This window comes from Eutrigla gurnardus, assembly GCF_963514095.1.
Source record: "Eutrigla gurnardus genome assembly, chromosome: 2".
Classification (NCBI taxonomy): domain Eukaryota; kingdom Metazoa; phylum Chordata; class Actinopteri; order Perciformes; family Triglidae; genus Eutrigla; species Eutrigla gurnardus.
This window is the reverse complement of record NC_139916.1, coordinates 16077834-16091589: the sequence shown is the minus strand read 5'-3', so window position 1 is coordinate 16091589 and position 13756 is coordinate 16077834. Positions and strand designations below refer to the sequence as shown.

The 13756-nt window shown below is 41.5% G+C and overlaps 1 protein-coding gene across 1 annotated transcript in view; it reads left to right on the top strand.

Moving 5' to 3' along the window:
- Positions 1–4098, top strand: part of LOC311027873 (intermediate filament protein ON3-like) — a 5247-nt gene extending 1149 nt beyond the window's left edge. The window contains exons 2-9 of the mRNA XM_084032060.1: positions 873–1081; positions 1271–1331; positions 1457–1552; positions 1695–1859; positions 1981–2106; positions 2279–2499; positions 2601–2641; positions 3337–4098. Of these exons, the coding sequence (XP_083888186.1) occupies positions 873–1081; positions 1271–1331; positions 1457–1552; positions 1695–1859; positions 1981–2106; positions 2279–2499; positions 2601–2641; positions 3337–3656 (1239 nt within the window). The 3' untranslated portion in view covers positions 3657–4098. The remainder of the gene's footprint in view (positions 1–872; positions 1082–1270; positions 1332–1456; positions 1553–1694; positions 1860–1980; positions 2107–2278; positions 2500–2600; positions 2642–3336) is intronic.
- Positions 4099–13756: the final 9658 nt, after the last annotated feature.

Genomic DNA, 13756 nt, shown 5'->3' with positions numbered 1-13756 from the left:
TGGTCGAGGGAAAGCTTTGCACGAGACAAGCGCAGCGAGTGTAGTAGATCACTATAATAAACACTATCAGGTAATCTGAACGATATCCACTTTATGAGGCTGTATAATATTCAATAAAGCAATTTTCTTGACAGAAGTATAGGTCATTATGACGCAACCACTATAAAAATGAGGCCACTGAAAGAGCGCCCTTATCAGACAAAGGCTTGCACTCTCCTCTACTTGAGATTGATCCATACTTCAGTTATCACCCATTGACACATTCTTGTTAAAGGTGGCACCCTGAAGCAACGGGGGACAGACGTTAAGCTGTAAATCAATGCCGAAACTCATTTTTCAGATCGTAAAACAAAGCTTGCATAGCACCGTGATACGGTACACACTCACGCAGAGCTGTGTGTCTACCACCATGTTTGCAGAGTTGTAGCAGGACCCCACCCAGGGTCAATACTCATAATCCAAGAGTTGTTGGGCAAAACTGGGAAACAGTGCCTCTTTGTGTCCAAGTGTGGCATTTTGAATGAGAATAGAGTGAGGGGTAATGGATGTGGCATTTAGAGTGTGTTAGAGGTGGGAGAAGCTCAATTAGTCATTTTCCTGTCAGGCGAACTTCATGCGGTTTCTTTGTCCATCTGCAAACAAAGTGAATCCATTCACACTGTTTGAGTCACGCCCACCCTCGCTTTACATGAATTCTTTCTCTATCTGCACCACATATACGCTACCTCACTGCAGCCACATAACATGACATTTCAGAGTTATGTGTTTTGTTTTGCCATGAGGAAAAGTAGTGCAGTATCATCTTCCAATTCTATGATTTCTGCATATTTACCTCTTCTTGATTGATCATTCATGTACGTTTCTGTCTGCAGGTACGCTTCCTAGAACAGCAGAACAAAATGCTCGAGACCAAGTGGAAACTTCTGCAGGAGCAGACCACCTCTCGCTCCAACATCGATGCCATGTTCGAAGCCTACATTGTCAACTTGCGTAAGCAGCTAGACAACTTGGGTCATGAAAAAGTCAAACTTGAGTCCGACCTGCATCACATGACGGGCCTGGTTGAGGACTTCAAAAACAAGTGAGTGGATGTCGAGGATTTTTACCTTCAGTGTTACCTTGACTCCTTAATATTGTTACCGTATATTAACAATAAATTAAATGACTACTTGTACGTTAAATGAGAGTTGATTTTTGTGACACGCCCACAGAAAATCATCATCAGGTTCAAATCCAATTTTACATTTAAAGTTATCTCTTTTCTTTCCAGGTATGAGGATGAGATCAACAAGCGCAACGAATGCGAGAACAGCTTTGTCCTCATAAAGAAGGTCTGTTTAGCTGTAAAATATTCTTGATCTTGAAACTTCTGGCAGAACGTGCCCAACGCATGACCGTTTGTACCTCAGGACGGGGCTTCATGCAACAAATGAATATTCTGTCATTTCCTGTGCAGGACACTGATGCGGCCTTCATGACCAAAGTTGAGCTGGAAGCCAAACTGGACGGGCTCTCTGATGAGATTGACTTCCTAAGGCAGATCTTTGATGCAGTAATGAACTTATTTCCCTATTCAGTTGCACACAAATTAATCCTACAACTTCATGTCACCTTAATGCGTAGAACATTTTTTAAAATCAAGTTTTTCCACATCCATTTCTTCTCTGCTCACATTGATGTATTATCCTGTGTAGGAACTCCAAGAGCTGCAGAGCCAGATCAAGGACACATCCGTTGTTGTGGAGATGGACAACAGCCGTAACCTTGACATGGATGCCATCGTCGCTGAAGTGCGTGCCCAGTATGAAGACATTGCCAACCGCAGCAGAGCCGAGGCTGAATCATGGTACCAGACTAAGGTGACACAGCTGTTCACGTCAAATGAAATGGGCCAAAAATGTGTAAAATCAAATCAGCTACGTCTGGTTTTATCATGTTGCATTATGATGTGTCGGTCTGACTCGTTCCTGTCTGCACCAGTATGCAGAGATGCAGCAGTCAGCAGGCAAACAAGGTGATGACCTGAAGTCATCCAAGGCTGAAATCACTGAGATGAACCGCAGAATAATGAGGCTCCAGTCTGAAATTGACATGGTGAAATCACAGGTGAGAATTTAGACATATTGTGCTGTAATAGGATTTAGATAATTATTATTTTTTTAAATTTAAATATACACTTTTTATTCCCTAATATTCAGCAGTAATTCACTGTGTCAGCACATGGCCTTATAAATACATTTGTACTGAACTTGTTTTGCTTTTCCTCCTCTGCTCTTAGCGAAACAGTTTGGAAGCTCAGATCGCGGAGGCCGAGGAGCGCGGTGAGATGGCAGTGAAGGACGCTAGACTCCGCATCAGAGACCTGGAGGAAGCTCTCCAGAGAGCCAAGCAAGACATGGCCCTTCAAGTCCGCCAGTACCAGGAACTGATGAACGTGAAGCTGGCTCTGGACATTGAGATCGCCACCTACAGGAAGCTGCTGGAAGGAGAGGAGTACAGGTAAAATGTTGGATGTGATGAGAAATATCTTCTTTGCCTGAATACTATGTGTATCTCATGGTACTCACCTTGCTCCTGCCTTTTGCTGTTTTTCTCTACAGGTTAGCAACAGGAATCAAGACTAATATATCCAAGCAGACTTGTGAGTTCATATTCTACCTCGATGCATTAAATGTGGTTCACTGTTGATTCTCGCCATCTTCCAGTATAAACACACGAATCAAGAGACAAAAAAGTTTGCCCATATTTTATCTACACTACTGTAAGTGTAACAGGATCATTCTGGTTCAGTCTCTGTAATCAATAATTGGTCATTTCTGCCTGTTGTAACTTTAGTTTATTGACCGACACATAATGTCATATTATTTTAAGTGACCATAAGGCCATTTAGCGAACTACAGTTTGAAATATTGAATTCATTTCAATTAAATTGAAGAGTTATAGATCAGAAATATGTTTGTAACATGTGTGGGCAGACTAATACATTTCTGTCATGTCAACAGTTAAACTAGTAGTGCATAGTCATTTTGATTGAAAATGTCTGTTTCTGGTCTCGAAACATTGATTCTCTTACAGCGTTGTAAAGAAGGTTGTAAACTACTATTATATACTATAATTTGGCCCATGACTCATTATACATATTCTCTACATGGTTACAATCAAAAAAGTCTGGCCAACACAAATACCATGTATTGTCAAAGGGTGACATCAGGTCATCTACATCACGCCTTCCATGAATCTGTTTATGTGACAAACCCAGCCTTTGCACGACCGCAGTGATGTCTCCTCTTACTGTATGTCTGAGTTAATGATTGCCTTTTACTCCTGAATGTGCAGCTGTGAACTACAACGCCTACGGACTGGAGAGCTCTCGAACACCGTCCTACGTCAGCTGCTCCTTCGGCGGAGTCAAGGCGAGCAGCGGTTCCATCGCTCCCCTCGAGGGAGCAACGATGAAGAGCACCACAGTCACCAAGACAGAGACCGTGGTGGTCAAGACTGAGCAGACGAAGGAGGAGGAGAAGGAGGTGGAGAAGGAGGTGGAGAAGGAGGTGGAGAAGAAGGAGGAGGAGGAGGAGCAGGTAGCAACCGAGGAGCCTGCTGCCGAGGAGAAGAAGGAGGAGAAGGTGGAGGCTGAAGCTGCGGCTGAGGAGTGATGCGTTCCTGTTTTTATGATTCATGATGAATGATTTAGAAGTTAAGAAAAAAAGCATTCCGACTCTGCTTTATTATCCCGTTCTTTAATGATTCTGTCACCAAGGTGCCTTCAAAAAAAATCATGTGCCTGCTGTAAACACAACCTTCTTTAAGATGTCTTTCCTGGAGAGATGCTATTGGATGAGTCTTTGTTCAGGTCTCGACTGTCAACTGTCGTCTGCTGTTCAGAGATCACTGCACCACACTTGTTTAGCCAGCAGGTGGCACTATTGTATGTGTTTTCATGTCATTTGGGGAAAATGATGTCCTATTGCTAAACCTGCTGCACTGAAGCAAGATGGAAATCAGTTTTCATGACTTCTGCTGTGAAAAAAACTTTCAGCTTCTACTGTTGGCAACACCTGAAGTCTTGTTTGCTCGACAATACATCTTCAAACAATATTTTACATGGTGTTCTGTTGTGTTTTGTTGGATTGTAAGGCTTCATGTATGTTATATGCAGTCGCACTTCAGTGAAAAACTGAATCTTAATATCTTTGAAACATTCATTATGTAAATGAGGACCTTACCTTTGGGGAAAAAATATTGAAAGAAAAACTTAAGGGCACAATCAAAATAATTAAGTGTAGCCAATTGGGAAAACATTTGTTATGGTCCCGAAGGCACTTGCTTTGTAGTTATTCAGGTGTGTCAACACGAGCGCACACACAGTAGGAACACAAAGTTTTACTTTTCCCAGTAAAATGAAGAATCATATTCTACACGTTTCTTAGACCAGTCCCAGCCCGCCTCACTCTGCATGCACACTAATTGCGGGGGATTCTCTTTAACAAAATTAACTGAAGGTCATGGGTTCCTATGAAATGTCAGCAAATGGCATGCTTCAAACACCATCATTCGTTTTCCTAAAAAAGTGTGAATCTGCACAAAGCACATACAAAATACTAACAGTTTTATCGATGAATACAACACAGTAATTGATGCAAAAGGTAATTTGTGTGAAAGTGAGTATACTATATATTGTTTTCCCTTTTCGGCAAACGCTTTCTTAAGAGGTCTATGCACCCCCGGCAGAACAGGTTTGAGCATGAATTGTGGGTGGTGGAGCCACACCCAAGGCTAAACAACCTCTCATGTAGACGCAAAACAGCTCAAATCTCTCAATACCACCGACCGTTTATTGCTCTTAGCAGAACTCTGACTGATATATGGGGCAGCATTTTAGAGGTATAAAGGCTTGTCAGTAAACATATCACAGAGGTTGGCTGTAAGAGCTGACGTTAAATGAAAAGTCAAAAACTGTTTCTGTAAGGTAAGCTGCTTTATTTGCATTATGGCTAAAAGCAATATTACATTGTAGAAAAACAAGCAAATGCAGAAACACTACAAGTTGCATACCATCTCAGTAACATCTTATTTTATATTCAGCCGCTCATGTTGGTAAATAGTTGTCACATCCATATGCACTGCACATGCAATTTATCACTGCAATATATTAAGTATTAAGTGCCATTATTTAGGCCAGTAATAAGCAAAGGTCACAAGATTAACACTAGTAGGCAACACCTGAACATATCTGCAATAATATCCGACTCATGCAAGAATGTTACAACAAAGACAAAAAGTTTCTTCATGAGCCACAAATACCAGAAGTGTTAGAGTGTGTTCATTAGTGTCCCCTGGAACAATCTATGTTGATTTATGTTATGTGTGACTTGCAGCATTCCTAGTTCAGTCAGGCAACTGACGTTTGAAATGTTTAGAAGCAGCAGTTAGTGTCTGGCTTCGAGGCTCATATATATATGATGTATAGGGTAGATGCTGAGGGTGGTGGAGGGGTTGAAGCAAGCAGCAGCGATACTGACGTAGCAGCAGAGGCGAGGACAGCCGAGTAGACCACCGAATTGGGTGGACGTGAATGGAAGAAGATTATTGGAGTATGAGGCATGTCGAATCAGCAGAAAAGTGCAGCCCAAGTTGCTTGCCTGAACTAGCTTGCAAAGCTTCATTTGTCTTCTGTTTTTATGGCATGTATTTTTCACTTTGCATCACTTTTTTTCTCTCTAAATACCGTGCACATGTTCTCAAATCAGTGAAGATTAATGAACATTTCTTTGTTCTGTCTTAAGTTGCAGAGTGTTGAGATTAGCTTGGTTAGCTTTGATATCTTAGTTAAGATTAAGTAGGGCACCTGGAAATGTGTCTGTTAAATATAAGATTAGCTAGCTTAGTCAGTGCAAAACTCTTGTAAAAACAAGAAATTGGCATTTTTAAAGTTTACACGGATGAAACAAACAAGATATAATGTGTTAATCAGAGAAATTTAGAGGTGCTGGAAGGCAGACGTTGTTATCTTCGGACAGAGTCTGTCCTAAATTCCCCTGTTAGTGGGATCTCCCCATTTAATTCTCTGCCAGAAAGCAAATTAACCATATATCTTGCCTTAAAGGTGGTAATAAATGGTAATAGATATCAAAAGTAAACATAATTCGAAAAACACTACTATGTGTAAGCAGTATGCATGTTTGTGATGCTCTCTAAAAATGCATAGTTTGGTGCAAAGTGTAAGCCCTGTGATAAATTCTGCCTTACCCTGTGAAATGCACTATTGCTTACTTTGAGTTATCTAACCATGTCATTAAGGCTTGAACCTTGAGGGTCTTGAGGCGGCTGGTCTGATTGTTTGCCCTGCAGAGGAATCTGTTCTGACAGCTTCTGCAATGCAGACCTATCTATGCTGCTGCAGCTGCTGGGGGTTCTGGAGTAGGTCTGCTGGTTACATGCAAACCCCTTGCCGCCTCCAGAATCTAATTTCATTCATTGAAATGCAGTAATTCATTCACTGAAGTCATTTTCAACAGGTATTCATTACATAACAGTTGTGCTGCTCTACTACGATTCCACGGATGACACGGAGCCTTCTTTCTGCAGTGCTGCTGAATTTATGTGCACGGTTCTTGTTGGAGCAGGTAGAATCCTTCATGCTGCCGGCCTCTGTGTTGTACTAAACCTGTCAAAAGCTCTTTGCTGTCGCACCCTTTCTCAATCTACACTTGTGAATAAAACCTTTGTCAGAGTGGCGAGTAGGGAATCAATATACGTTCTAACAAATACACTGAAACAACACAGATTCAACAGAAGGTATGGGGCGAGGCTACAGTGATTGACTGAGCAGCCCACATTCCCAGGCCCAACCTGCGGTTAACAGCATTTTGTGCAGTCCCAGGTTCCAGTTTTACCTTTCGGATATGTCATGTACAATAGGCCTCTGTATAGTGTGTAAGTATCCAGAGTACACATGTTCACACCTCAGTAAGAAAAGAAAATCAAGGTGTTTCTTCTTCATCCAACTGCCTGCAGGCAAATCACACGGCACTTCAAGTTAAGCCCTTCGTTCTTTATATGTTATCATTACCAGAACCAGTTTATAATTCAATCTACAAACTGTATACTTTAGCCCTTTTTTTTAGCATTATTTTCAAAGCGGTTACTATTTTAAATGAATGTCATAGCAGCTACCGCTACCGGACCCAGCCAACAACACACATATGATTACAGACGCAAACTGACTTGGATTGCACAATGAGAATCTATGGGAAAGTGGTTGTGATTCACTTCCCAAAGTGCCTTAAAGAAACATGATGACTAAGTTCTTATAAAAACTATTTATGTTTGATGCCATTCCAGGGTTTCACGATGTAGTTGTGTAAACTGTCAGGTGTAATCATCCCATTACAATAAAACATTAAATCATCATGTCAGTTTGTCTCATCCAGGATTTGTCTCTACAAGACTTGATATCAGAAAATAAATCTACAAGACTGATAAGTGTTTTAAACCATGAAAAAAGAAGAAGATGTTCTCTCAGCTCGACTGACAGGTCTACATTCCTCTGCAGGCTCCGGGTGGAGGCTGCTGACAGATAAAGGATCGAAATCTGGAGTAAGGCATAGTATTGAGCTTTCTGGATGCCTGGTTGAGGTGTGTCTCTTTTCTTGTGAAATCAAAGCATCCAACAACAACAACAACAACAACAGCTGTTGCTTTCTGAAGAAGTCAGTACAGAATAAGGTGGACAATTATCTGGTTCCACCTGTGATATACCAGCAAATGTGTAATATTGATTAGATCAATTAAAATCTCTTCACAAAGATGAATTCACAATATAGTACCATTTGAGAGTTAAAGTTAATCTAAAATAATGAAAAATGTCTTTGAAAAACAAATAAAACAAATTCAGAAATGCATAAACTTTCAAATTATATCATGTCATTTTCCAGGTCAATTTAGATATTGAAGAGGGCAAAAACATTATAAACCTTCAATATAACACACTCGAGTAGAATACCACCCACTATGACCTCAATAATAAACATAAAACAGAATTTGTATTACTTTTGGTTGCATAGAAATATATTATTTTAGATCGCATTGTCCAAAATGGCAAGTATCTTGTCATCCATCAGTTTCAAGTATTTGCAACACTGAAGTACCCAATAAAGTAAGGCCCTGCTACTAAATCACGTGTCGAATGTATTAGTAGCATATGAATATGTGAAAACAGCAAAGCAGAGCTGGGCATTGTAAAAACCAAAAGTTCGTAACAGTGCATCGGATAAAGTCAGATGTGAATGCAGCAATGCAACTTCAGCTGCATGCCTGGACTTGCACGTCCACGTAATTTGTGTACAATTAAATAATTACAAACGAGTTGACAAACACAAAACCTGGGGCCATGTATTCCATCATAGGAGTAGTAATACAAGTTGCTGATGACTGCCATGTGCTGTCCGCACTGTGCACTGTATTTAATCTATAGGTGACAGGATGCTCATGCAGTTATGCACATTATTTCGGCCATGGCAGATACATGATGGTTAGTAAAGCTATTTGAGCAAAAATGTCTAAAAGGTAAAACCATAGCAGTATCCTATTCACACCTTCACTGCTGCACCCCTCTCAACCATCCCAAACATGTCTTGGTTGGTTTCCATGACCTGTCAGAGAAGTTAGAGCTGGTTTAACTGTCAACAATTGACAGGTAGTTCAGGCCCTGCGGGGCGTCTCTTGAAAGACACGGTGGCTTTGGGTTAAATTACTGCATAACTCTGAAGCACCTGACAGCTGGACCAACTCGTCTGTTTCTAACTATCTGAGTTATGATCCGATAGACTTAAGCTGCCCTAACCCAGGGGTGGCATCTGGGTGTGTAGCTTTAAATGGTAGATGGTATCCAACCTCAGGAGATGTTTCCAGAGTTACTTAGGATCAGCGGCGCCGAGAGAGGTTTTGGCCCCTATGGAAGAATACTATATTGCATCCCCACCCATCAGCCTAGTTGGGGGGCCCCTTTAAGTGCTGGACCCTTGGAATCACCCCCCCTCCCCCCGCCCCTGCTTAAGATCTCAACTCAACAGCGTGCCAATCACAAATTGTTAGATCAACAGTCATTTTATGATAACAGCACAGAGGAATGGTTGCATAACCCTGTTTGTTCTGTCCAAATCATTCACTATAAAAGATAAAGCTGCTCATGTGTTTTCCTTCCTGACTTACAGTTGTGCATCTGTTTTTATTCTTTTATTTCTACATTCAAGGTCCTTGAGTGTCCTGAAAGGTGCCCATAAATCAAATGTATTACTATTGATCTATTCTGAAAGAAGTACACGTTTGTTTTTGTTGTATTGGGTGTATAGTACTCATTCTTTATTATGTTTTTTTGGTTGCCAATCATTTCTCCATATTTACCGATTGATGCTTAAAATGTCAAATCTGTTCCTCCGATATTTTAGTTTAATTTTATGTGCACAGAAAAACACTGTCACCAAAAGCTATGTGTTGATGTGGTGTGACCGAGGGGATGCAGCTCAGGCATCATCATTGGGTAACTTGCAGTAACTCGTATGTTTTAGGCTGAACATACATAAAAGGTGTGCTTGCTTCACATTGTGATCTGCTTGCAAAACACCCATAGTGAGATACCGGAGGTGTGGAGCTTTCCTGCAAACTTAGGCACGGATGGCTGACTGAGAGAAATGTTTGTGGGTGTGCTCAAACACTCCCAATCTTTGTATGCGTCTCTCACACATAACATTCAAAGAATGTGAGGCAGCATTGGTGTGTGGAAAAGTGTTGCGGTGCAATGCGGTGCAGAAACAGAGAACTAAGCTCCAAGAGGGGTTTTCAATGTGTTGCCACTTTAGTGATGACCCTCTTACCTCCAGTGTCTGCGCGGAAATCAGCAACACAGACCAAGTAAGAGAGAGGGGCGACACACATCTTTGATCCAACGATATGTGCTGGTTTATTTTTTTTCATTTTAAAATTATATCCATCCATCCATTTTCTACCACTTATCCTGTATTCAGGGTCGCGGGGGGCTGGAGCCGATCCCAGCTGACATTGGGCGAAGGCAGGGTTCACCCTGGACAGGAAGCCAGTCTATCACAGGGCTGACATGTAGAGACAGACAACCATTCACACCTACGGGACATTCAGAGTCATCAATTAACCTATCCTTTAAAATTATATAATATATTAATTAAAATTATACTTGACCTTCTTTGACAAGCTTAATGCAGTTTGAATCAAGTGTTGCATTATTGCAACTTGACTCATACGTTTGCCAGGGGAAAAGTTCTGGCTTCCTGTTGGCAGAGTGTTTTATGAGTACAAGTTAATAATTTCCTACTATCAAAAGTGGCGCTCCAGAGTCTGAAAGGGTGTGGTCATTTAACACATTCTCACTTTTCTTTCACCTGTTCAGACTTGCAAGTATGCAGGTATGTGCCAGGTAGTCTGCTGTTCTCTACTTCACGAGTGGCAGAACTACAACTGCGGATAAGAAACCTTGTTTTTACACACTGGCACACTGACACACCACACACCACACACCACACACACACACACACACACACACACACACACACACACACACACACACACACACACACACACACACACACACACACACACACACACACACACACACAAACACGCCACGATAAAGGGAGTTGTTGAGATAATACGCTTGTAATGACAAGACCGTGGTTGCTAGGCACTGCAGGAGCAATAACAAAATATGACTATGCTTCTAGTGAATCGTAGGAACATAATATAGTTTGATAACAAAGATGATAACAAAGAGATTCATCAGTTATTTTCTCTTTATACTCATAGGATGTTGGGATGGTTTACCATTTCATCTGCTTTATCCTAAACATCACTGCATGAATGCAAACACCAAAAATAAAAACTTTAGATAAAACCCTTTGTACTTTGACAACATGTTCCAGAGAAAATGTAAATGCTAACGATTCCGACGTCAGTGGCCACAAATCATCAAGCCATGTCTATAACTCTCTTATGAATCGGAGGTCCCTTTGCAACACACATCATGTGTTGCAGCCTATAGGGGCCTTCAACCTATGTGGGTGTTGACTGAGCATCTACTGAGTCGCCACACCCTTTTATGGCTTGAGGCAGATTCTATAGGATTTACTATGTAAAGAACATATGGCAGTATATTCTTACATTTCCAATTAAAATTTCCACTGAAACAGGTGATTGATGCAAAGATAAGTGCATGACTTCTTCGGTATGATGTCTTAAATCACTTTGAGGCCAGTGATAATGCTGCTGAACTTCTGAGTGATTGGGAGGGTGTTCACTATAGGCAGAACAGACCTGCTTGGACAAGTTGTCTCTGTTTTGTAATGACAGCTGTGCTAGTCTCTTGTGTGTGAGAGAATAAGTGGACAACTTCTATTCCATAAGTGATAGTTTAGTTAATGCACTCCAGTCAATGACATACATACAGACTTGAACGTCGTTTGGCAGCATTGGTAGTTCGGTCATCTCACATTTAAAAGATTTATTTTCGCAGTGGAACATAGTTAGTGTTTGGCGTCTCGGCTCCGTCTCATTGTTCCCGATATGATTACATAGAGATGATGAGAAGTGATGATGAGTCATGAGTATCTTCCCATGCAGAGGCACTGACAGCTGAAAAGGGGAAATATCGTAGCTCAAATAGACCGCCAAATAGGGAGGATGTAAAGGGAGAAGATTATTGGAGTATGAGGCATGTCACATGAGTATGAAAGTGCAGCTCGAGTTGTCTGCCTGAACTAGCTTGCAGGCTTCGCTCCATTCCATGGGCCTTTACCATTCTTCTCATGTTCTTCAAGGTATTATGGGCGACTGCTTCTGGATGGATACCTTGGCATTTCTTTTGAAGAAAGATGAGTTCCTTGTAATGGAATGCCCATCTTTAGTTGCTGTGACCATTGCGCCTTTGACCTTTGACACAGAATGTATGTATCCATGGTTTGATACTGTAGGGCGTGGTCAGTTTGTTGTGCCTGGGCTGTTGGTTAAGCACAGAGTCGCCTGGTCTGAGATTGCATGGCTTGGCATTATGGTGCGCCTCTCCCCTCCTTTGTTTTGATAGAGAACGATGCCCAGGCCGAAAGAACAGTGTGCCTTTCCATAATCAGCTCACGCAGTGGAGCTGAAATGTAAGAAAAGTCTTTAATGAAATGAGAACAATAGTCGGCCCTGCCAAGTAGGCTCCTGACTGCAGTTGGGACTTGTGGAACTTTTTGGTGTCAGCTGAGATTCCACTGGCTGATAAGATGAATCCAAAGAATTCAAGCTTCAACTTGTTAAAGTTGAGTGTGAGAACTCTCTCTTTCAGTCTCTGGGACACAGCTGTAAGACTGTTGGCATGGTCAGCCTGTGTTTTGCCATAGATGATGATATTGCTAAGCGTTTTTTAAACCTTTGATCCTCTGTAGTATCTGACAGATCGCGTTCTGGAACATGTCTGCTGCAGACAATATCCCAAAGTTCAGGCACTTGTAACGCCTCAGGCCTAGGTGTGTGGGACATCACACCTGCTGTTGGGGTGTAGCTCTAGCTCATGACATACAGCTGTAGGTAGCGCTTGGAGAAAACTCTACCTCCGTTCCGCTCATGGATGATGTCATCCATGGTGGTGATCATATGACGCTCGCATTGGATGTCTCATGCTGACACAGACTCTTACCATAGTAAAGTCTGGATCTTTTGGCTTGGGCGGTCTCACATTGGAGGAGTGGTGTGGCTAACAGGTGGTCTGGATGTTAAAGTGAACTGAATGGTGAACCACCGATCTTCCAAGGAATGTAGGTTTTTGTGTCCTTGATGAGTCAATGCAGGCGGTAAAGCTTTAATACTTGCCAAGACAAATGGCCCACAAGCTACAAGCATGCACAATGACGTCATGTTCAATGCGGTGTTCATTGCAAACTAAATATGATATGAATAAGCAACAGGTGTTTTCAGTAAAACGCAATAAACCTTCACGCCAAGGAGAAACTGTAAAAAACGGAAAAAATATCTAATATTCAAGGACATTTCAGTCCGGACAAATATATTGTAGACCAACATCACCATACATAGCTGCCACGCCAGTAACACAACTAAACACTGACAAATTAGGGAAACTGATTATTCCTTTATCCATCATATTATTGATGACATTAATCTCAATGTAGCACAACTGTTTAAACAAGAGAACAGGATACCAGAAAAACAGTCTACAACCAGATACACTGTGTATGACAGTCATACTATGACTTCACCTCAGAGCAGGTGTTGTCAAGTGGTAACTCAGACAAGCAAGTTGATTCTGTTGCTAGGATTTTATTTGGCCAGACATGCATGATCTTCGCTGTCGGACAGAGAACGAGTCATGCTTTTTGTGCCAGTTCCCATGCCTGACAGCGAGGCAGTGTTTGTGGGCTATAAGATAGGTGTTAAAGTCCAGAAATATAAAGAGATGTCTCTCATGGTGACTGTCAAGCAAACAGTGTGGATTTGTTTGGAAATGTGTTAGCATGCCAATAAACTGATGACTTTAAACCCTGTTTAAACTCAGCAAAGACTCAGGACTCTGCAATGTAGCTGAGCATATCAACCAGACAATCTTTGAGGATATTTCATGACATGCTCATTGTTACCTAGAGTTTTCACTGTTGTTGCAGGTTAACCACATTCTCTTCACTTGGCCTCCAAAAGATATTTCCATGCATGACTTGCGGTCCGCTGTGTTGTA